Source organism: Globicephala melas, chromosome 3 (genome assembly GCF_963455315.2).
Source record: "Globicephala melas chromosome 3, mGloMel1.2, whole genome shotgun sequence".
In the NCBI taxonomy this organism is placed as follows: domain Eukaryota; kingdom Metazoa; phylum Chordata; class Mammalia; order Artiodactyla; family Delphinidae; genus Globicephala; species Globicephala melas.
The window spans coordinates 163,495,401-163,517,032 of NC_083316.1; the positions used below are offsets into that span (position 1 = coordinate 163,495,401).

Genomic DNA, 21,632 nt, shown 5'->3' on the forward strand with positions numbered 1-21,632 from the left:
CTGTGGAGAAAGAGGGTGGGTCAGAGGCTGGCCTGGTCCAGGGGACCCCAGGGCTGGAGGTCAGGGAGCAGATGCCCAGGTTGGGAGTTGGAAGGGCGTGTACTTCGGGATTCCAGGGCAGGCCAGGAGGGGAAGGGTAGGTTGGGGCAGGGGAGGATCCACACCAGGTGGGAAGGAGCAGCTCTTGCTGAGTGGTGGCTGGGAAGGGTCCTGGTCTGAGTCCGAGTCCGAGTCCCAGGAGGGGCGTGGCGGGCTCAGGCATCGGTGCCCCTTGTAGCCAGCAGGAGGGACAGGTGCAATTCTGGCACAAACCCTGAATGTGACCCTCGAGTGGCCTTTGAATATGGGCCCAGTGCCCTTGATATTATGTGATCCTTGATTATGTCCCTTGAATGTGACCCAACATGACACCAAAGTATGACCTCGATGACACCTGAGTTTTACCCCACTGACCCTTAAAAAAGATCACAGTGACCCTGAGTGACCCCTGGATGAAACCTCCAGGGACTCTTTAATGTCACCCCAGAACATTATTTAATGTGACCCCAGAATAAGACCCAACAGACCCAACCACCCCCAACTATGGCCTCTGAACATGACCTCCATGTGTGAAGCTGGAGAATGAACCTCCCCCACCCCTGGAGTGCTGCTCAACCCCACTCACCCCTGAGGCTCGCAGCCCTGGGGCGGCCCCCTGAGTATATGGCGAGGCCACCAAAGGAGTTCTGCAGCAGGTGCACAGCGGGCCTGTGGGGAGATGGGGATCTGGGGGCCCCGGGGGGCGACTCTGGACTGCTCAAAGCTGGGGCAGGGAGGCCATGGTGGGGGCAGGGGCGGAGATGAGTCCTGGGAGGAGAGGGGGATGTGGACTCAGGTGCGTTCCAGGTTCTGGTGGCCGCTGCTTGATCTGATTGGGAGGAGCACAGGGCAGATGAGGGTCAGGGGTCAGAGGTTAGAGTGGGAGCTGGGCATCACCATATGTCACCCAGCTCCTTCTGGAGGTCATCCCTCCAGGAGTCACTGCCTCCTGGTGGCAACTCCTCAGTCTCTGGCCAGTTGGATGTCTCATACCCATGCTGCTTCATTTTGGTCAGGACCTGAGGCCGGGGGAGATGGGGGGATAATAATAATAATGATGATGATGGTGAAACGTATAATATAGCATTTATCACATTCCAGGCTGCCTTCAAAGTGCTTATCACTCAGTTAATGCAGCTACTTGGTCAGGTAGGGCTGTATTGTTACACCCATTACTCAGATGAGGAAACTGAGGCCCAGAGAGGGGAAGTGACTTGCCCACAGTTACACAGCAGTAAGTAGCAGAGCTGAGATTTGAACCCAGGCCTTCTTGCTCCAGTCTGATGGTGGAGGCCGGCAGAGATCCCCATAACCCCAACTCACGCAAGGTCCCCGTGCTCTCTGCTCACCTTGCGGCGCTTCACCTGTGTCTTTTGCATCTTCTGGATGTTCACCAGGTTCTCCGTAATCTCCTCTTCCTGCGCCTCTGCAGGGGGAGGGGACTCAGGTGGGCCAGAGCTGCAGAAGGACCCCCCGCCCTCCTGGTCATGGGCTTTGGGCACTCATGTAGCTTTTGATAAATGAAGGTCACCTCCTCCTGCACCAGCTCCAGCTCCTCCCACAAGAACTTCTTGCTGAGGGGACAGTGCAGCCTCTGGCCTCCCATTTCCTGACATCCTGGCTTCCCATTTGCCCACCTGCCTCCCCAAAGCCTCCTCCACCTCCCATGTTTCTATCTGTTCAACTACCATCTCCCAGGCTCTGTCCCCTCCCCATACCTGCCTACCCACCTGTCCGCTCCTACTACTATTCCCCCACCTCCTACCCCTCCCTAGCCCCGTGTCCTCTCCTTCTGACTTCCAGCCTCCCATTCCCTCAGCCCCCCATTGCCTGGCTTCCAGCTCCCCACCTTCTGCCCCCCCAGACCTCCAATACCCCCAGCCTCTGCCCCCCTCAACCTCCTCTACCCTCCAGCTTCCCATGCCACCCCCACCAGCTTTCTGATCCTCCAGCCTCCCTTTCCATCCCACCTCCTGTCTCCCCTATTTCTGGCCTCCCAGTCTCCCACCCCCCCACTGCCTCCTGCCTCCCCCATCCCCTCCTCTTGTCCCCCAAGATTTCCAAGGCCCCCCAGACTCCCTTACTCAGGCCCCTCCCATTTCCCCCATCCCACCTGTGGTTCCCTCTCCCTGGCCTCCCTTCCCTCCCTTCCCTCCCTCCTGGCAATACCCAACTGTCCCGGATCTCCTGCGCCAACAGCTGTAGACAGCGGGTGGTACGGGCCCTCTGCACCTCCTCGTTGTCATACAGGGTCTTCTGCAGCCCCTGCAGGCCTTTAGCCAGGGCCTCATATAGCTCCTGCCGTCCCTCCTCCACGTCCCACTTGTGTCTCTCCTTGTCTGCCTGGTGGCTCGTGGGGCCCAGCACCTCTACAGAGATGGTGGGACCTTGGCTGAGCCCCACCCACACCCTGAGCCCAGGTTTGAACCCAGCTTGCCCCCACCCTGACCAGACTCTGGTCCTGAACCCAGACTCAGCCAACTTCTCTCACCCTGGCCTGACTCAGCTGACCCTGAGAGGAGCAGCCTCCAGCCTTACCTTGACCTTTGGCCAGTTCTCACCTTCAAGCTGTTGGCTCTTGATTTGCTGCAGGCATCTGTCCTTCAACATGGTCACTGAGTGGTTTAGGAACTCGAAAGCCTGGAGGAAGAGGCCAGGCCTGGGGGTGAGAGCAGAGGTGGAGTGGGGGGGGGGGCGGGGGAAACAACTTCTGGGGGCGGTGCTGAGGTGGCTCACCTTGGTCTGGGCCTGTAGCTGACACCTGAGTGACTCCAGTTCACATCTCAGAAGCTTCTGGGATTCGGGAATCATCACAGTGGACTTAATTGTGAGTAGAGGTGAGGGTCAGCCGAGGCTGGGAGGGGTGGGGGCAGGGGCAAGGTCAGGGCAGAGGTCAGTAGAGGCTCAGGGTCTGGTTGAGGGGGGACAGGGCAAGAAGCTGGGGTAGGCTGAGGCAGAGGTAGAGGCAGGAGTAGGGGTCAAGGTCAGGGACAGGGATGGTGGGCGAGGTCAGGGGTAAGGGTCAGCTGACAATGGGGCAGGGATGAGTGGGCAGCAACGGTGGGGGTCCACTGAGGCTGGGGCAGAGGGTGGAGGTAGGAACTGGCAGGTCTCCCACCCACAGTCTTGTTGAGCGGGAAGGTTCTCACCTTTGGTTTTGGAAGAGCTGGTCTCCCAGGGGTTCTATGAAAGGTGGGCATGAGAGCAGTAATAATCTATCCCTGGTCTGCCTCCCTGCTCACCCCAACCCAGTGTGTGGGGGCCAGACATGATTTGGGTCTGCTGAGTTCTGGGTGTCCTAGACCCCCAAGTGCAGGCAAAGCTGCCTCCAGGCATACGCATGCACCCCACCGCCACCCCCACCCCCACCTCTGCCCCAGCCTGAAAACAAACACTCAGAAGTGCATTTGTGTGGCAGGCCCATGGGCTGCCCCTGAGAGCATGCGCCTTCAGAGCCACATCTCTGGTTGCGCTCAGGGAATGGCCCTCCTCCTTAGAGGCATCAACAATGTCTGCAAGGAGCACCAGTAGCCACTGACGCACAACCACACATGGTCATCAAAACACGACCACAGACACGCAGCCTCAGACGTAGCCGTGCACACTAAGTCATAAGACCCAGGGCATGCACTCATGCCCATCTCAGACACACAACCACAGACACACAGGCAGTCACATCCAGAGACAATCACAAACAGGACCTCATTAAGACACACAATCGCACATCCGTTCCATTCATTCAAGACATTTTTAGTGCAGGCCTGCTGCGCACTGGGCGCTGTTCGGGGTGCTGAAGACAGAGGGTGTGAGGGGTCTCAAGGAGGACTCTGCCCCCACAGCTCCCTCCCTAAGCCCTGCAGCGGTAGATAGCAGTGCGTGCGGCAGGAAGGGGTTTCCCGGGTGGGGATGACCTTAGTGTTGCTGTGATGCCTCTTTGGAGGGTCCTGGTCATTACAGTGCTTCTGTGAGTCTGAGTTGGGGAGGGACCCATGCGACTGAAGCCCCGAGTCTCTCCCTGGCCTCCAGGTTCCAATTGTCACTGTGTTTTCGGGTGCAGCCAGCTGCAAGGTCTCTGGCTCTGGGGTCCTGGACCAGTGAAATGTATATTCCAAGGTCTTTTCTGAGGAAGGGCCTGGGAGTGGGGTGTGTGGTGAAGGTTTCCTGAGAGCCAGCCCAGAGCACTCCAGCCCCTCCTGGTCTCCAGTCCCAGGGCAGCCGCTCAGCGAACGGCAGCACTTGTCACACTTCTCATTAGCAGGCAAACACACGTTGGAGGGTGACCGGAGGTGAGCGATAGCAAGGCACGGAGTAGTCAGGGTCCAGGGGTAGGCGGGCCAGAAGAGGGTTGCTTAGAGTAGGGGGGACAGAGGGCTGCACTGAGACCAGCTCCCAGGTCCTGACACTCTCATGCCCTCTCTGACACCCCAGAGAGGCCTCAGCCCTGAACATAGGCCTCTTATTTATGATAGGAGCCAAAGCTGGGTGAAAGATGATCCCAGCCCCAGGGGTTAGGATGGGCAGTGAGAAGGACCTAGAAGATCCCACAGGAGTCAGTGAGGTCTGAGACGAGCCTAAAAGAAAAAAAGATCTTAACATTGGGCCCTAAAGGAAGGACATCCCTGGCAGGAAACAGTGTGTGCAAAAACTTGGAAGTCTGCAACCAGGTGCTCTTTGCGGGTCAAGGCAGGGTGGCTGGAGGCAGGGTCCAAAAGGAAGCAGCAGGACGTTAGCAGGGCCGTTCAAGCAAGGCAGGGCAAGCCAAGCCGGGGAACTGGCTCCCCAAGTAAATGGGAGACATAGAATGTGAGCAGGAGAGGCAGAGCATATCTATTTAATAAATGGTAGCTGAATGGGGTCCCAGGCCTGTACTAGGTAAGGCTGGAAACAGGAAAGAACTCAGTTCTGGGTCTCACATCCACAACCCCTGCCCTTCCAGTGTAGTCAGGGCTGGCACAGCTGGAGAAACCTGGGGGAGGTCTGTCTGGAAAAACTTCCAGGTGAAGGGCAACTTGCCATGGATCACAGTCAGCCAGAAAGGCCACAGTATATGCCTTTCTCTTCTTTTGTCCTTGCTGGGCCTTCTGGTATCTTTCCCCTAACCCAGTCCTCCTGGAAGACTCCTACATACCCTTCAAAACCCTACTCAGCATTGCCTCTGTAAAATCTTCCTTAATCCCTTTTTAAGCTCATATTTTCTGAGCATCTTGCTGAGTGCTGAGCACCACCCTAAGCCCTCACTGGGTGTTCACACCCACCCTGTGATGTAGGAGTTATTATTCTGCCTGAACTGTTCTAAGCTACCACTTCAAAAGTCACCGCCTCAGGGAGGTCCTCACTTCCAGAGGCAGTACAGCATGATGATTAAGCAAGGAGACCCTCCAGCTAGATGGCCCAGGTTCAAATCCTAGCTTTGCCCCTTCCCAGCTGTGCGATGTTGGAGGAGTTACTAAACCTCTCCATGCCTCATTGTCCCCAACTATAAAAATGGGATGTCATACTATCCACCTTACTGGGTTGTTGTGATTAAGTAAATTAATCCATGCCAGTGCCTGATATGCAGTAGTGGGAAGCTCAGTGTCTGTCCTTGAACATCACACTGAGGACTTGGTACTTGGGAATCATAGGAGCCCTGGGAGACTTGGAGGGGAAAGGCAAGATGCATTTCTGAGTGTCAATTGCAGGAAGGCCCCCAGTCGAGCCCCCCCTCCCCCTCCCCCTCCCCCTCCCCTCCCCCTCCCCCTCCCACATCACCTGTTTTCCCTCAGTCCTTGCCGATAGAATTCTTGAAGGAACGGGGCGGGGTCATTTGCCTGGGCCCCGCCCGCCGGGGCCTTGAATCCTGCGCCCCGCCCGCCGGGGCCTTAAATCCTGCGCTCGCCAAGCTCCCGATCCCCTTCCACCCCCACCTACCACATACCACCTGCTCCTGCTCTTCCATCAGGGACCGCGAAGCCAGTCCCCAGCTGTGACGCTGAAATTTGATCCCGTGGAGACACCATCCTATTAAAACGCGCGGAGCCCAAAGGTATAGTCACAGAGAGGGGTGTGGCTGGCATTTTAGCCTCGCCCCCGCCGTTGCAGCCGAAGACCTCATTGGCGCCTTTCCGTTTCCGCAGATCTTAGGAGCCGCGGTGTAATTGGGTGAAATCCTGAGGCGTGGACGGGATTCCGTTCATCGATTAGTCAATATCTAAGAGGGCGGTACAGGAGGTACAGATCCCCGATCCGATTGGCTTCTGGCTTAGCTGGGAGGCGGGACGAATTCTTGGTCCCACGAGGGGAGGTGGCCGAGGAGGTCCGCGGGCACCGCGGAGCGCGAGAGTGAGGTACCAAGCCCTGCCCGCCTGACCCCCTTATATCCGGCCCTGGACTCTTGAGTGCTGCAGGTCGAGGCCCGGGTCCAGTGGTGGGGTCGGTGTCCTCGGGCCCGCCTGACCCCCTTAGATCCGGCCCCGGACTCTTGAGTGCTGCAGGTCGAGGCCCGGGTCCAGTGGTGGGGTCGGTGTCCTCGGGCCCGCCTGACCCACTTAGATCCGGCCCCGGACTCTTGAGTGCTGCAGGTCGATGTCCGGGTCCAGTGGTGGGGTCGGTGTCCTCGGGATGAGATTTAGGGTTTCTCAGGATTAGATGGCGTCTCCAGGAGGTGCTTTGGGAATCTTCATAGTGATATCTGGGATCCTGTCATGAAAGGAGTAGTCTTTGATATCAGAACTCGGTCCCTGGGGTGATATTTGGGAGTCACTGGGGTGATCTCTGAGGATCTAGGGCTTCGAGCTTGACCTGCTGGGGCTGAAATTTGGGGGTCTCAGAGGTGGCATGGATGTTGGGGTCCAGAGAGCCTAAGATCTTGAGGGCTGACATTTGGAGAGATGGAGTCGGGGGACATCACAGAAGTGCTATGGCTCTTCCGCACCGCCATTCCTGGGCTACTATCCCTGGATCTCTGCTGGATAGACCATGACCCTGGCCTTGTGCAGGCTCACAGGGTCTGAAGGCCACAGGGCAAAGGTAAAACTCTGACCACCTGGTCCCTCCTTCCCAGGCCCGCAAGATGGAGGAAGGTGGGAACCCGGAAAGCCTGACTAAGGTGGTTCATCTACTGGTCTTGTCAGGGGCCTGGGGCATGCAAATGTGGGTGACCTTCGTCTCAGGTAGGGACCCTCGGCCTGGATATCATGAGTGCCTAAGGTGGGGACAGGGATGAGAGGGGGACTTGGAAGTGTCCTAACAGACATGTGGTCCCCTGCACCCCACAGGCTTCCTGCTTTTCCGAGGCCTTCCCCGACATACCTTCGGCCTGGTGCAGAGCAAACTCTTCCCTTTCTACTTTCACATCTCCATGGGCTGTGCCTTCGTCAACCTCTGCATCTTGGCCTCACAGCGTGCGGGGGCTCAGCTCACATTCTGGGAGGCCAGCCAGGTATGACAGCTTGAGCTCCACTATCCTCTGGAGATTCATTCCCAGGACCACACTGAGCACCTATGGCTACACCTTTGTGAGAATTAAAATGAAACCCCCCAAACTGCCCCTTCTTCCTGGTGTATACAAAGTTGGGTTCTGGATACCCTTGAGCAGTGCACAGCCTGCACAACCATCCCCAGCAGCCCTGACTATTCCGCAGTGTCTCTCTGCTGGCTGTTGCTCCCTCTCCTCCCCTTGGCTGGACCTGCAGCCAAGCTGTGGTGACTCAGCTGGGCTGGGGCACTGACCCCAGCTCAGTGTTTAAAAACCAGCCTGACTGGGAATTTACAGTCCCCCACCCTCATCCACACATTTTTCCCAGCCACAAGGCAAGGAACCATCTGTGCATCTCATATTTCTCTATCCTGCCCTCCCCCTGCCCCCATTATGTCCCTCAGACGTGGGCAGGTGAGGCCTGACAGGGGTTTCAATAATCCCACAGACACAGGAGGGATTATGGGTAATTGGAACTTCGAGGACTTTTAATTCACTCCCTCTGGACCCAATGTCAGCTTATAGGGTCTAGGCTGGGGCCACAAAGGAGATGGGCCCTCTCTTAGGCTCTCTATTTTGGGGAAATGAGGGGACAGTTATGGTGCTCTGTCCCAATTCAGGGAAGAGAGGCTCTGCCCTGAGATACCCTCAGTTTGGGGGAACAGAGGAAGGTAGGAGACAGGCTGTGTTCTGGAAAGTTCCAGTCAGGGTATCAGAGGAGAGGAGGCTTAGGAGGTTTGGGGGAGAGAGAGGAGACAGTGGTAGAGAGAGGAGATAGTGGTGGAGCCTTTCCTTAGGAGCTGCAGGTTTCAGGGTATGAGAGCTGGAGCTCTGTTTGGGTTTGAGGTTGGAGTGGGGAGGCCTGGCTTTGACCCAATCCTGTCCCCCATTCCCCTCTGGGCTTTGAGGATGCAGAAGGACCCTCCCTAGGGCCCCTGCTGTCTCCCAGGCGTGGCTCACCTTGTCCTCCTGCCGCCCTACCAGCTCTGCTTGCTGCTTCTGAGCCTCATGCTGGCCACCATCAACGCCCGCTGGCTGGAACCCCGCACCACGGCCGCCATGTGGGCCCTGCAGACCATGGAGAAGGAGCGGGGCCTGGGCGGGGAGGTGCTGGGCAGCCACCAGGGCTCAGACCCCTATCGTCAGCTGCGGGAGCAGGACCCCAAGTACAGTGCCCTCCGCCAGATCTTCTTCCGCTACCATGGCCTATCCTCTATTTGCAATCTGGGCTGCCTCCTGAGCAATGGGCTTCATCTTGTAGGCCTCGCCCTGGGCCTCAGGAGCCTCTAGCCCCCACTGACTCTCTGTCTCTGCTGGGGCCCCAAATGTCAATAAACACTTCTTTGGAAATGACTGCTGTCACTTTTCTCCAACTGGGAAGCAGGGGGAGGGGCAGGCAAGGGTAGAGCTGAGGGATTCCGTTTCCCCATTCATGTGGCATGATGATTTGGAGAGTTAGCTGTTGCAGCCCTTAAGCTCTTCCTATAATGGTGCCCATTTGTTGAGCACCCACTGTGTGCCAGGTGTGGCGCTAACCACTGCACAGATCATGTATTATTGTAACAACAGCTGGTTCTGATCCCTAGAGGACAATCATATTTTTCACCCCATTGACATCGGGGGTGGCCATGTGACTTGCTTTGGCCAGTGAAATGTAAGCAAAGTCATTTCCAAAGAGAAGTATACAAGCCAGTATGTGATTCGCCACATCTTCCCCTCATTGCAATGACCGGTGTGAGAGAAACAAACCTTGGATGTTAGATGCCATGATGACTATAGGGCAGCTTGTTACTGAGCATATGCCATCCCTTCCTGACTGATACACATCATCTCAGTTTGTCCACAACAGCCCTTAGAGGTGGCTAACATTGTTCCATGAAGCAATGGGAGCTCAGAGAAATTCAGCAAGTGGCTTCAGGCGCAGTTGTTGGGATTTGAAGCCCAACAAAGCCTGAACTGTGTTTTGTTTTGTTTTGTGTTAAATTTTTGGCCACGCTTCATGGCATGTGGGATCTTAGTTCCCCAACCAGGGGATAGAACCTGTGCCCCCTGCAGTGGAATTACAGAATCGTAACCACTGGACCGCCAGGGAAGTCCCAAGCCTGAACTGTTATAACTGCAGATTCTCTTCTGTTGGCTTGAAGAAAAGTCTGGGACCTCAGCTGGGCCTGGTTGCCAAATTGTGTGGCCTCAGGCAAGCGTCTGCCCCTCTCTGATTTCCAATTTCTTTATCTGTAAAAGGCGGGGGTGGTGGTGGTGGTGGTGGTGGTGGTGGGGGTGGTGGTGGTGGTGGGGGTGGTGGTGGTGGTGGTGGTGGTGGTGGTGGTGGGGGTGGTGGTGGTGGTGGGGGTGGTGGTGGTGGTGGTGGTGGTTAATTCTAAGGGCCCTTAAGGGTATTTGGGAAAGGCTCTAGCCCAGTTTAGGTCAGGCGCTGCATGTTACAAACACTAACTCCGATCAGAACCCTTACACAACCCTGTGAGGTGGGTACCCTCGTTATCGACCACGTGACGGATGGGGAAAATGAGACCCAGGGAGGTTAACATGTCCAAAGCGACAAGGCTAGAAAGTGGTGGAGCTGAGATTCGAACCCGGCTCCAGAGTCCGTGCTGCTTAGCTGCTGTGCACGTAGTAGGAGCTCCACGTATGGTTAGTGAAAATGCAATATTTATTGTCAGGGAACTGATAGCTGCGCGCGCGGTGCGACTTCCAGCCCCTCCCCCGCCCCCGCCCCCGCCCCCCAATCCGCGGTCTCCACAGGCCCCGCCCCGGTCCCGCCCCGCCCTTCCCCGAGAGGGGCCCCTCCTCCCACGCCTGGGCGGGGCCGGCGCGGGATCCGGGTGGCTGCGGGCAGCGGTGGCGGCTGCGGCTGCGGGATCCGGGTCGCAGCCAGGGCCAGGTCGCAGCGAGATCGGAGGCGGAACGTCTGAGGGCGGCGTCCCCACGCGAGGTGACCCCGTCGGAGGGAGCGCACCCCAACCCGCGCCTCCGCGTCTCAGCAGGTCTTGGGGGGGACAGGGGCTTAGGGGGAGGCCCGGGGCCTGGGGAACAAAGGCAGGCAGCGGGGGACGCCTCCTCCCTCGCCCCCACCCAGCTGGGCTCATCGGGGAGCGTTAATGGGGCGCGGGCGGGGCAGACAGCCCAGCCGGGGACAAGAGATGGGACCATATGGTGATGGGAAGAAGCTCCTGAGCTCCCCTGCACCTGCTGGGACGCCCCACATCTAGTGACGGGGGACAGTGTCAAGCCCTCCGGGGTCCCTTACCTAGTGGCAGGCTTGAGGGAGAGTCGGCAGATTGTCAGAAAGAGGTGGGACCGGCTGACAGGTGGGCTGAGGCTGGGGGATGGGGCGGCGCCATACCGGCGGCCCTGCCCTGCATGGGGAAAGGCTTCCTGCCTTTCTCTTCCCCTCCTCAAACTCGTTCTCCCGGAACACGGGGTAGGGCGGAGGGCTGGGCAGGAAAAGGGGGGCTAGTTGGGTCCTCCTTTAAAGTGGAAAAAAGCCCCGCGGGGCAGTTGAGAAATGGCTTTGCCAGGGGTTCCTATGCTGGTTGTTCCCATTCACCCAGGCCTTCTGGAGCCTCCCTGTGAGGCTCAGGGAGCAGCCATAAACAGCTGGGGAAACTGAGGCCATGAGGGCTGAGGGGGAGAGCTGGATCCAAATGAAGCAGCCCAGCCGTGGGGACAGATTGCCAGGAAAGGCAGGACCAGGGGGTCGTGGTGGTGGCTGAGGGTGGTCTTGCATTTGAGGACCGTCATTCTGGCCTCCGTGGGCTGAAGCCGGGGCTGGGGTGAGTCAGCCCTACTGGGAGGGAGATGGGCCCGGCCCCTTGGACAAACAGAAGGTGGCAGTACCCATGTGGTGGTAGAGCTGGGCTTTAAACCTGGGGTGTATCCACTGAAAGCCCCCTCCCCATGGGGATCAGGGAAGGAGTTAAAGTTGGCTTGGGTGGGGGCAGGCAGGTGGCCAACACCTGCCAAAGTCAACACCCAGGCCCTGAGGGGGACTCTATCCAGCTGGCAACCCCCCCTCCCCCCAGCTCACACCTGGGCCACACCAGCTGCTCACCCTGGGGCAAAGTCCACACGTGCACCTTCCGCAGGGTCTGGTTCCTCCGTGGCCAGATGGGGCACCCCCAACCTGGGCCCTTGCATTTGACAAACATCCCCATTTTCCAGAAGAGGACACTGAGGCCCAGAGAGGGCCAGTGACGCATCCGGGGTCTGTTGGCTTCCAAGTGGCAGAGCGGGGATTTGAGTCCAGGTCTGGTGTAGACACTGGAGCCATTCCTGGTGGGTTTTTTTCCCTACAGGGCTCCAGCCCTCCCCTCCCAGGAGGCTCCGTGCCAAGATGGCGTCAGCTGGAGATCCCCCAACGGGCCAGCGGGATGCGGCAGACCAGAACTTCGACTACATGTTCAAGCTGCTGCTCATCGGCAACAGCAGCGTGGGCAAGACGTCCTTTCTGTTCCGATACGCCGACGACTCCTTCACGCCCGCTTTTGTCAGCACTGTGGGCATCGACTTCAAGGTCAAGACCGTCTACCGCCACGACAAGAGGATCAAGCTGCAGATCTGGGTGGGCCAGGCGGCTGTCTGGGGGTCTGCTGGCCAGGCAGGGGCTGGGGTTCCTCCAGGGAAGTCCGGGCGAGGGTGTAGGGCTGTGGGGAGGGTCTGGGTGAGGACAAGTGTCCAGAGTCGAGGAGGGGGCTTGGAGTAGGTGTGAAGAGTAGCAGGGGTTATTATCTATGAGGTGAATTCATCAGGATGAGGGGGATGTGCCCTGCCCTGTAGGGTCTGAGGGGGAGACAGTACTAACCCAAGTTGGGTTAGAAGACCTGGTGACCAATGGAGAAGAGGTTTGGGTACCCTCTCGGGGCAAGCCCAGAGGCCCCCACTGAGCCTCTTCAGAGCCATGCTCTTTTTCCCAAAGCGCCTGCCGGTAATGATTGTCATGGTAACGAGCATCAGGCTCTCTGCATCAAGGTGGTAGCCTCTGGCCCATGTGGTTCTTTTTTTTTCTTTTTTTTTTTCACGTGGTTCTTATTTGTGGTCATGAAGCTGGTTCTTGGAGATGAGGTCAGAAGGCCTTACAAGTCTTCGAAAGGCCACTGACCCCTCAGACCGGAACCCCTCAAGGACAGGGGACATGTCTCCACCAATAGACTAGAGATTACACGGGCAGGCCCATGTTTCTCCCATTAGACCGGGGGGCTGTGAGGGCAGATCCATGTCTTGCTCATCAAACTGGGGCTATAAGGCTGGGAGACTGGAGCCTCAGACAGGGGCCTGCAGGAGTGGGGTGGGGAATAGAGTGGCTTCTAGACGCCTGACCCCACTGTGTGCCCAGGACACGGCAGGCCAGGAGCGCTACCGTACAATCACCACAGCCTACTACCGCGGAGCCATGGGCTTCCTGCTCATGTATGACGTCGCCAACCAGGAGTCCTTTGCCGCCGTGCAGGACTGGTGAGTGCTTGCTGACCACTGACCCCCTGACCTTCGCCCTCTCCCCCTGACCCTAATCTCTGGCCTAACACAGCCCCTCAAACTCCACAGGGCCACGCAGATCAAGACCTACTCCTGGGACAACGCTCAAGTCATCCTCGTGGGGAACAAGTGTGACCTGGAGGACGAGCGTGTCGTGCCCACTGAGGAAGGCCAAAGGCTCGCTGACGACCTTGGTTAGTGCCCAGCCTGGGCCACAGGCCTGGGACCTCCCAGAACCAAACCTCCAACCCTGTGCTTGAGTCCCAGGTCCAACCACTGTCACCAACCCTTTGCCCTTTGAAGATCTGCCCAGAAAAATATCCACTTGTATACCACCTGCTGCATTTCATTTCAGAGGATTCACCCACAGATACCCTTTACCGCCCCACTGCCCTGGGAACCCAGACGCAGCAAAACCATTTCTGGGAATTTATCCTACAGACATCCACTTCCCATGTGGGAAGTGGTGGGTATATCAAATTGCTGCACCGTTAGTGGAGGGAAACCTTGGCAACCTCCCAAGTGTTTCAAGGTGGGGGAAGCAGCTACACATAAACTATAGTCACATGGTGGAATACTACGCAGCTGTAAGAAAGGATGAGGACCTTCTTTATGTTCTGGGGTCTCCGGGTATATGGTTAAGTGGAAAAAGCAAACTGCAGAAAGGTGAGTATGGCTTCTTCCTTTAGTCCAGTGGTCAGCAAACTTTTTCTTTTCTTTTCTTCTCTTTTTTTTTTTTTGCTCCTTGTGGGATCTTAATTCCCCAACCAGGAATTGAACCCGTGCCCCCTTCAGTGGACGCGTGGAGCCCTAACCACTGGACCACCAGGGAATTCCCCAGCAAACATTTTCTTAAAGGGCTAAATAGGAAATGTTTTCAGTCCTAGGGTCTGTGTCACAACCACTCAGCTCTGCCTGAAAGCAGCCATAGATAATACATCAATGAATGAGCATGACTGTCTGCCAATAAAACTTTATTTACAAAAATAGGTAACAGCACCTGAAACTAACTTGATAACATGATATTGTAAATCAACTGTATTTCAGTAAAAAAAAAAAAAAAATAGGTGACAGGCCAGATTTGGCCTGCAGCTCAAAGTTTGCCAACCCCTGCATTAGTGTATAAAAAGGGTGAGAATAAGGATATTATACTTATGTTTGCTTAAAGGAACTCTGGAAGGATACAGAAGGATCTAGTAACAGTGGTGACCTGGGTGTCTCAGACCTGGCAGGCCAGGGCACCAGAGTGGGAGGGGGACTTTTCAGTCTACCTTTCTGAATCAGGTAAATGGATTATCAATTCAAAGTTTAAGCTAAAAGAAAATCTTATCTTGGAGTATTCTAGGCCCTCCCCAGGACTTTCCTTGCGGGAGGCATTGTAACCTCTCTGGGGGAGGGCAGGTTAAGGACCCAGACTCTGGAGCTAGAATCCCCTTCTGCAACCTACTAGCTGTGTGACCTTGGGCACCTCACCTACCCTCTCTGTGCTTCCATTTCTCCATCTAGGAAACAGGTGAAAACCACATCTACTTCATAGGGCTGTTAGAAAGATTAAGCAAATGCTGGCCATGATTGAACATTAACTCCTGTTATTTCTCGATTGCTTTGTGATCTTGCACCGGTGAGTTCAGCTCTCTGGGCTTGCCCTTCCTCACGTGTGAAATGCAGATAATAACAGCCCCACCTCATCAGGTTGTCAGGAGGGTTAAATGAGTTATGACGTGTGAAGCAGTTCTAACAGAGTCCGGCATACGTGTAGATTGCATCTAAGCATTAGCTAGCATGATTGTGAACTATTGCTGATGCTTGTACATAAAACCTAAGGGATTTACTATCTGACCCTTTACAGAAAAGGTTTGCAGACCCCTGGACCATAACGGTCCTCTTTCTCTTTTTTTTTTCTTGCCATCGTTTGTTGGAGAAACTGGGTCTTCATTCTGTGGAATGTCTCCGTTTAGGGTTTAACTCTGCTCCCTCGTGGTGCCACTTAACCTGCTCCCTTGTCCCCTGTGTCTTCTGGGAACCTCATTCTGGGTCTCATTAACAGGTGTGCTGGGGAGTCAGCTTTTGGTGGCCGGCCGTGGGCTAGAATACTTGAGGATGCTGCTCACACCTTCCTTTTTTTTTTTTTTTTTTCTGGCTGCGCAGCAAGTGGGATCTTAGTTCCCCAACCAGGGATCAAACCCGCACCCCCTGCAGTGGAAGCACGGAGTCTTAACCACTGGACTGCCAGAGAAGTCCCCTGCCCACACCTTCTTGCAGAAAACATCTAGTGCCTGGTGTGAGGGGAGATTCCCACTCGGGCATTAAATTTAAAACATTAGAGGACAAAGTGGGAGATAGAATTTGATCCCAATTTTGTAAGAAAAAAGGCATATACATGTGCACACACACACATAACCCCTACAAACCGAACCCCAACGATTATGTATTTTTATATATATATATATATATTTTTTTTTTTTTTTTTTTTTTTGCGGTACGTGGGCCTCTCACTGTTGTGGCCTCTCCCGTTGCGGAGCACAGGCTCCGGGCGCGCAGGCTCAGCGGCCATGGCTCACGGGCCCAGCCGCTCTGCGGCATGTGGGATCTTCCCGGACCGGGACACGAACCCGTGTCCCCTGCATTGGCAGGTGGACTCTCAGCCACTGCGCCACCAGGGAAGCCCTATGTATTTGTATTTTTAAAAAGAGTGGAAAACTAAATATCAAAACACCAATAGTAATTGTTTCTGGGTGATGAGGTTACACACAGCTTTTCTATATTTCTTGATATTTTTCAGTAGTTTCTAGTTTCTCCAGTGAATATTTATAACCAGAAAAAAAGTATTCAAAAAGAAAAAAAACTTCAGATTATTTGAGGCATAGCCAGACACAATTAAGGAAATGCCAAAATTGCCTAGGAAGACAGAGGGGTGACATTGATGATCGCCAGACTGAGACTAGAGATCTGTTTTTGTGCCCTGCCTCTGTCATTCATCTGTCCATCCAGCTATCCATCCATCCATCTACACATCCATTCATTCATCCATCCATCTACACATCCATTCATCCATCCATCCATCTGTACATACATCCATCCATCTGTTCAATCAATCATTCAGTCAGTGGTTTCCAAGCATCTGCTCTATGCTAGGCACTGGGCTGCAGTTGTGGACAAGGCAGACAGAAATCCTGTCCTCTTGGCGCTGGTGTGCTAGTAGCAGAGACATAGTAAATGGATAATTACACACGTAACTAATTACAATGACATTTTTATAGTGCTGCATGATAATGACAAGTGCTGGGATAGAGGACTGTTTACCCTGTGATGTGTGTAATATGGTGGACGTTTTTCTGAATTTCTGGCCTACCTTGGGGATGGCAGATGGGAACACATTGGGGACCATTCAGGGACAGCTCCCAGCAAGCAGAGCTTGAACCAGCCTTTTAAGGGTGCAGGAAGGTCTGTCATTTATTCCCTTATTTGCAGGTTGGTGGGCCACTTCTTATCGCCTAGGGACCCTGGGCAAGTCCCCAAAGCATTTGTACCACCTCTCACCTTTTCCAGGAGGGATAAACTTTTTTTTAATGAGAAAAAGTTATGATGGTCACTACGATGCTAAGAATATATTCAAAGCTACCTCGGCATCCCCTTCCCCAAAGGGAATCAGCCAGCCTGCCCTCCCTCCCAAGGCCCAAGGTGATACACTAGAAATGTTTAATCTATTAGTATTCCAACCAGGCAGCCTGGTTGTGTTCCCTGTATGAATTTACATGAGTGACTTTCCTTCTGTGTGCCCCAGTTTTCCCATCTGTAAAATGGGCTATAATAGTATAGGTACTTCCCTGGCAGTCCAGTGGTTAGGGTTCCACGCTTCCACTACAGGGAGCATGGGTTCAGTCCCTGGTTGGGGAACTAAGATCCTGCAAGCTGTGCGGTGTGGCCAAAAAAGAAAGTATAAATCTTAGAGCATCCTTAAGTGAGTTAATTTATGTAAAGGGCTTAGAAAAATTGCCTGCTGCGTAGTAAGCATGATGTAAGCACTGCCTATTATTATTATTATTGTTATTATCATTTTTAGTGCATTCTGTAGGCCAGGAACCGTGTGCACTGTATGCTCCCTACAAACTCTTTGAAACCTGCCATTCGCTGGGTGACAGAGGTTGCAAACTGGTAGCCCCTGGGCTGAAGCCAGTCCTCAGCCGGTGCTCAGTCCTCTGTTTTATTGGACCTAGAACGTATGTTCCAGAACATGTGAAACACTTGCTCCATTTAGAAGGTCCACATAAATATCCGGCTCTGTGGGCGCCCTGGCTGTGCCTTCCTGTGCAGCAGAAATTGAATAGAAGGTGAGCCCCACTTACACAGGGGCACCCCCATGTCCGCTGGACACCAGAATGTTACTGCCTGGACTCTTGCTGCCACTGCCTTGTGACAAAGAGATACGCAAGGTAGTACAGGCAAGGGCTGCCGTCACAGATTTCTACCAGCAGCAGCAGCATCGTTGTGCCCACTTTACCGAAGAGCAAACTGAGCCTCAGAGGCTAAGGCCCTCAGTCAAGGTCCCACAGCTGCCCTAAGGGCAGAACTGGGCTTGGAACCCAGGTTCGGGTGATGCTGCAGTTCAGGCTCTGCCCCCCAGGGTCTCACAGCTCTTCCCATCTTATGTCCCTGCAGGTTTCAAGTTCTTTGAGGCCAGCGCCAAGGAGAACATCAACGTGAAGCAGGTCTTCGAGCGCCTGGTGGATGTCATCTGCGAGAAGATGAATGAGTCCCTGGAACCCAGCTCCAGCCCGGGCAGCAATGGGAAAGGCCCGGCCTTGGGGGACACCCCACTCCCGCATACCAGCAGCTGCCCCTGCTAGAGATGATCCCTCACCCCCGCCCACCCCCTCCTGCCTCGGCAGGGACAGTGACTGAGGCATGAGCCACAAGGGCTGTTTCCGAGCTCAGGGCGCCCCCTCCCCTCCCATCAGCCGCATCCCCCCTCCCCTGCCAACTCCCGCATGGCGCATTCTCTGGCCATGGCCACCAGCCTGCCCCAGCAGCCCCTTTCACAGGCTCCAGACCCTGGGGACTCCGCACTGCAGGCAGAGTCTGGGGATGGGGCGTCTTCATGGGGGTAGTGCGGGCAGCGTGTCCCATCCCTCCTGGTGGAGGGGCATCCACAGTGCCTTCTGGGCTAGAACCACTTATCCACATCCGTTTCTTTGTCGGGCATTGTTTGGAGTTCACGCGCTGGCCAAAGATGGTTCTTCTTCTCCCTCGTGCAGCGGGGATTCTCATACTTCATCCCCGGAGATGTGGAAGGCGGCTCCTTTCTCAGGGTCACCCAGTCTGCTTGTGAACCTTCTCAGACCTCGAGGCTCCAAGGCAGGGTGGTGATTTAGTCCTCCCAGAACCCTCCTTTCAGGCCTGCACATCCTCTGCCTGTGAAAGCAGTATTAAAGCAGCTTTTCCCATTGTAAGAGAAGAGGGAGTCAGACCCCCCCCACATCCCCCGTTCCCCAGCCTGGCTTCAGGGACCGCAGAAGTGCCTTCTGAGCTTCCCCGGAATTCCACGTCACCCACGACCCTGCCACTGTTTCAACTTATCCACTTCATCCCTGATCCAGAATTGAATTCTGGAACTATGGGCCACATGGGGCCGGGCAGAGAATCACCCAACCCTTGGCGTTCCTGCTGGGGACTTTCTACCAGAAGTTAACTCAGAGTCAGGAGCCTGGGCTCTCCTGCCCAGACCTGCCTCCTCCGGGCCCTGTTTGGCTGGTAATGGTTTAAGCAAGGTTCTTTCCACATCTGACATCCTGCTAGAAAAGGAAATTAAGCAATGTTCCTGTTTTCCTGTGCTGGCTGGTTGCTCTCCATGTAAGGACTTTGGCCCCTTCCACTTGAAAAAGCTTGAAGACGCAGTGTTGGCTTCCCGGGCCATGTCATCGCTAGGGTCCAGTGATGTTCTCTGCTAATGGAAGAGTCACTCGAAAGAATGCTTTGGGGTTGGGCTGGAGGGGCGAGAAGGCAGGGTTGGGTAACTGCTGTGGCCGCTTGCATTTCACAGGTGCAGCTTGGGAGTGGCAGGCTGATGGGGGATGGGTGGGGAACCAGGCTCCCTGGTTGAGGCACTAGTGGGGAGCCCACCAGCTTGGGGTCCCCAGCTACCAGGGGCTCCTGCTGAGAGATGATGTGCAGTTTGGGGATCTGCATCTTGACACATACACCCCCCAGCCCCATCCTCAGCTCAGTGGCCCTTCCTGCCCACCAGAGTCCAAACCTGGTGACATGAGACCTTCTTCTACCCTGGAACACTGACACTCCAGAACTTGACAGACACTGTGAGAGTGGCCAAGCATATGGTTTGTCCAGTCTCCCAGCCCCTGGCGCCAAAATGACTTCCTGTAAGCTTAAGGATCTCTGCTGCTTCCTTCCAAGAGTGGGGAAGGTCTGGTTCAAGTTTAATGTAGTTCTTACTTTTATAGAAGCTGGAGGTTGAATTTATTTCTAGAGGGCCCTGTTCACCCCCAAACCATGGGCTGTCCTTAGAGCCTCAAAGTGGGGATATCTTTGTATACCAACAACTGTACTGTGATGAAAAGGACAAGTTCTTGGAAATGCACCATGAGAGAGTATCTGAAGGTTTGGGGTGGGAGTCAAAAATGTTAATTGCTAAAAAAAAAATGTTAATTGCTTTAACATAAAAGAGAAAGTAAAGCAGCTAGAAAAAGCTTCTTAAGATGCACCATGGCCTGTCGAGACCCTGTTGGTCAGTTCATTTTCCTTAAACGGCTGCCAGAAAAAAATGGTGGTTCAGAGTGTCACTATCTGAGGGACAAGCTGACTTGTCATCTCCCGTGTGATAAAAAAAACAGCTCTGGCTGTATCTTGTACCTGACCTGGCCTAAGCTTTCTGTTTACACAAGATTTTTCACCAGTTCAGCTTCAAGTAGTAACTGAGACAGCTGCCTCTGGGCTCTCTTAAGACTGGGAATGACGTAGGAGAATTTTTCTTGCTTCTTCTAAAAATAACGTAAGTTTTTATTTTGTGAGGTTTTAGGGGGGAGCTTTAACTCCTGATGGTCTCTGAGAAACTGAAACTGATGTCCTCAAAGATCACTAGGAGAGAATGGGAGTTTGCTGAGTTTACAAACAAAAATTAAGCCAAAGGCTGTGGGAAAACAGCTTCCCAACTCCAGGGAGGCTGGCATCTGGGGAGGTCACTTGAGGATGTATCCTGCATCTGTGCTGTGCCTTCTCACCATTTGCTTTCAGCAACTTGTCCTTCCACAGGCAATTTCAGTGGGAAATTGCCATGACTGCCATCTGGGGTTATGCTTTTTTTCTTTTTCTTTCTTTGGCTTCTCTGGGGATCATGTTCTTGTATCTTTCTCTCCTACCCCACTGGAAAAAAAAAACAAAACAAGTAAGTGGTGAAATTTGATCTCAGTGTTGAAGTGCTGATTCCCCTAACTGGCTTCTCCCCAATGATCCCAAAACACACTATAGAGAGAGCTCTGGACCTGATCATTTATATTCTGGGTGTGGTTCTCCTGTGTAAGCCATTCTTGGATGTCCACTTATAAAGATGTGCTCTTTTCTCCACAAGAAAAAAAAAATTAAAGTTGTTACGCCCAGATGCAGTTGTTCTTTTATTGCCATTAGTGAAATGTCCTCCAGGAAGAGGACAGTTAAATCACAGTCAAGTAGATAGTTGGGCGAGGGCCATGTGTGATGCTGCAGACCCCGAATCAGGACAGGGAGGCTCAGGTCTAGGGCTACCTCTAGCTGGGCCTCGTGGTCACCGCCTTGGCCCTGGAAAGTTCCACTGCATGAAGGGCAAAGAGGATGATGTTGCCTCAACTAATTCTACTAAGAAGGTCTGTCCTCCCCATAGCAGCCAGAGGGCGCCAGTGAGTACCTGAGTCAGGTCACGTCCCTCTGGTGGGAGCCCTCCATGGCTCCCACCTGACTCAGAGTAAATGCCTAAATCCTCCCCGGAGTCCACGAGGCCCTGCATGATCTGACCTGTCACCTCACTTTTCCCTGTCACCTGCCCTGTCACTCTTCCCACTTGCCCCCCAAACTTGCTCTGACCCTCCTTGCTGCTATTTGAACGCACTAGGTCCCTGCCTCAGGGCCTTTGCACTGGCTGTTCCCTCTGCCTGGAGTCACATGGCTCCCCTCATTCACCCCCTCTTTCAGGTCTTTGCACAAATCTCACCTTCTTGTTGACCCACCTTCCTCCCCAACACCGGGCTTAGGACTGCAAACCCTGCCACAGCATTTCTGTTGCCCGTTTCCTGGTGTCCTCCTCCCGACAGCCCCTAGAATCTAAAATACTATGTAATTTACTAATTTAACTTAACAAGTGTCTCCTTCACTGTAATATCTGCACCTCAAAAGCAGGAATTTTTAAATTTTTTACTACCGCACCCAGCTCTTTCCTGTCTGCTACCAAAAAAAAAAAAGAAAGAAAGAAATATTTGGTCTTTGCCCCTGGTTCTTGGCAAAGAGCTCCTAAAACCCTTGTAATATCCAGAGTGATAAGAGCATCTTTTGTATACTAATGAGAAGACAAGCTAGGCTGGAGACCCCTAGGTAGCTTCAGGATGGGGCTGATTGCCAGAAAGAC

General features: G+C 54.4%; 3 protein-coding genes across 4 annotated transcripts; 2 read left to right on the forward strand and 1 right to left on the reverse strand.

Moving 5' to 3' along the window:
- Window positions 1-6: 6 nt before the first annotated feature.
- CCDC159 (coiled-coil domain containing 159) lies at window positions 7-5,767 on the reverse strand. The gene is made up of 10 exons (XM_070045319.1): window positions 3,990-5,767; window positions 3,228-3,261; window positions 2,815-2,898; window positions 2,640-2,718; window positions 2,248-2,447; window positions 1,585-1,648; window positions 1,428-1,504; window positions 976-1,097; window positions 661-747; window positions 7-301 (listed from the first exon to the last, which is right to left on the reverse strand). Exons 1-10 carry the CDS (start codon window positions 4,067-4,069, stop codon window positions 61-63), a joined length of 1,068 nt encoding a protein of 355 aa, XP_069901420.1. The 5' UTR covers window positions 4,070-5,767; the 3' UTR covers window positions 7-60.
- A 568-nt stretch (window positions 5,768-6,335) lies between these two features.
- TMEM205 (transmembrane protein 205) lies at window positions 6,336-8,880 on the forward strand. Its single transcript, XM_030879786.2, has 4 exons — window positions 6,336-6,404; window positions 7,121-7,229; window positions 7,335-7,498; window positions 8,519-8,880. Exons 2-4 carry the CDS (start codon window positions 7,130-7,132, stop codon window positions 8,822-8,824), a joined length of 570 nt encoding a protein of 189 aa, XP_030735646.1. The 5' UTR covers window positions 6,336-6,404; window positions 7,121-7,129; the 3' UTR covers window positions 8,825-8,880.
- Window positions 8,881-10,360: 1,480 nt separating this feature from the next.
- On the forward strand, window positions 10,361-20,446 carry RAB3D (RAB3D, member RAS oncogene family). Of its 2 annotated transcripts, none has more exons than XM_030879778.3 (5): window positions 10,361-10,484; window positions 11,848-12,113; window positions 12,885-13,003; window positions 13,094-13,218; window positions 17,684-20,446. In XM_030879778.3, the coding sequence occupies exons 2-5, from the start codon at window positions 11,886-11,888 to the stop codon at window positions 17,869-17,871; spliced, it is 660 nt and encodes a 219-aa protein (XP_030735638.1). In that variant the 5' UTR covers window positions 10,361-10,484; window positions 11,848-11,885; the 3' UTR covers window positions 17,872-20,446. The 2 variants fall into 2 exon arrangements, with proteins under 2 accessions (XP_030735638.1, XP_030735640.1); XM_030879780.3 differs by having other exon boundaries at window positions 10,365-10,536.
- Window positions 20,447-21,632: the final 1,186 nt, after the last annotated feature.

Bases quoted from the DNA above. Each gene is read 5' to 3' on its own strand.
- CCDC159 (XM_070045319.1), bottom strand. From the start codon at position 4,069: ATGGGTCCCTCCCCAACTCAGACTCACAGAAGCACTGTAATGACCAGG. The intron at 3,262-3,989 runs GTCATCCCCACC...CACCTTTCATAG, and splicing joins GGCATCACAGCAACACTAAG to AACCCCTGGGAGACCAGCTC. The intron at 1,505-1,584 runs ATGAGTGCCCAA...CTCCCCCTGCAG, and splicing joins CTTCATTTATCAAAAGCTAC to AGGCGCAGGAAGAGGAGATT.
- TMEM205 (XM_030879786.2), top strand. From the start codon at position 7,130: ATGGAGGAAGGTGGGAACCCGGAAAGCCTGACTAAGGTGGTTCATCTA. The intron at 7,230-7,334 runs GTAGGGACCCTC...TGCACCCCACAG, and splicing joins GTGGGTGACCTTCGTCTCAG to GCTTCCTGCTTTTCCGAGGC. The intron at 7,499-8,518 runs GTATGACAGCTT...CCGCCCTACCAG, and splicing joins CATTCTGGGAGGCCAGCCAG to CTCTGCTTGCTGCTTCTGAG.
- RAB3D (XM_030879778.3), top strand. From the start codon at position 11,886: ATGGCGTCAGCTGGAGATCCCCCAACGGGCCAGCGGGATGCGGCAGAC. The intron at 12,114-12,884 runs GTGGGCCAGGCG...CTGTGTGCCCAG, and splicing joins GGATCAAGCTGCAGATCTGG to GACACGGCAGGCCAGGAGCG. The intron at 13,004-13,093 runs GTGAGTGCTTGC...CAAACTCCACAG, and splicing joins TTTGCCGCCGTGCAGGACTG to GGCCACGCAGATCAAGACCT.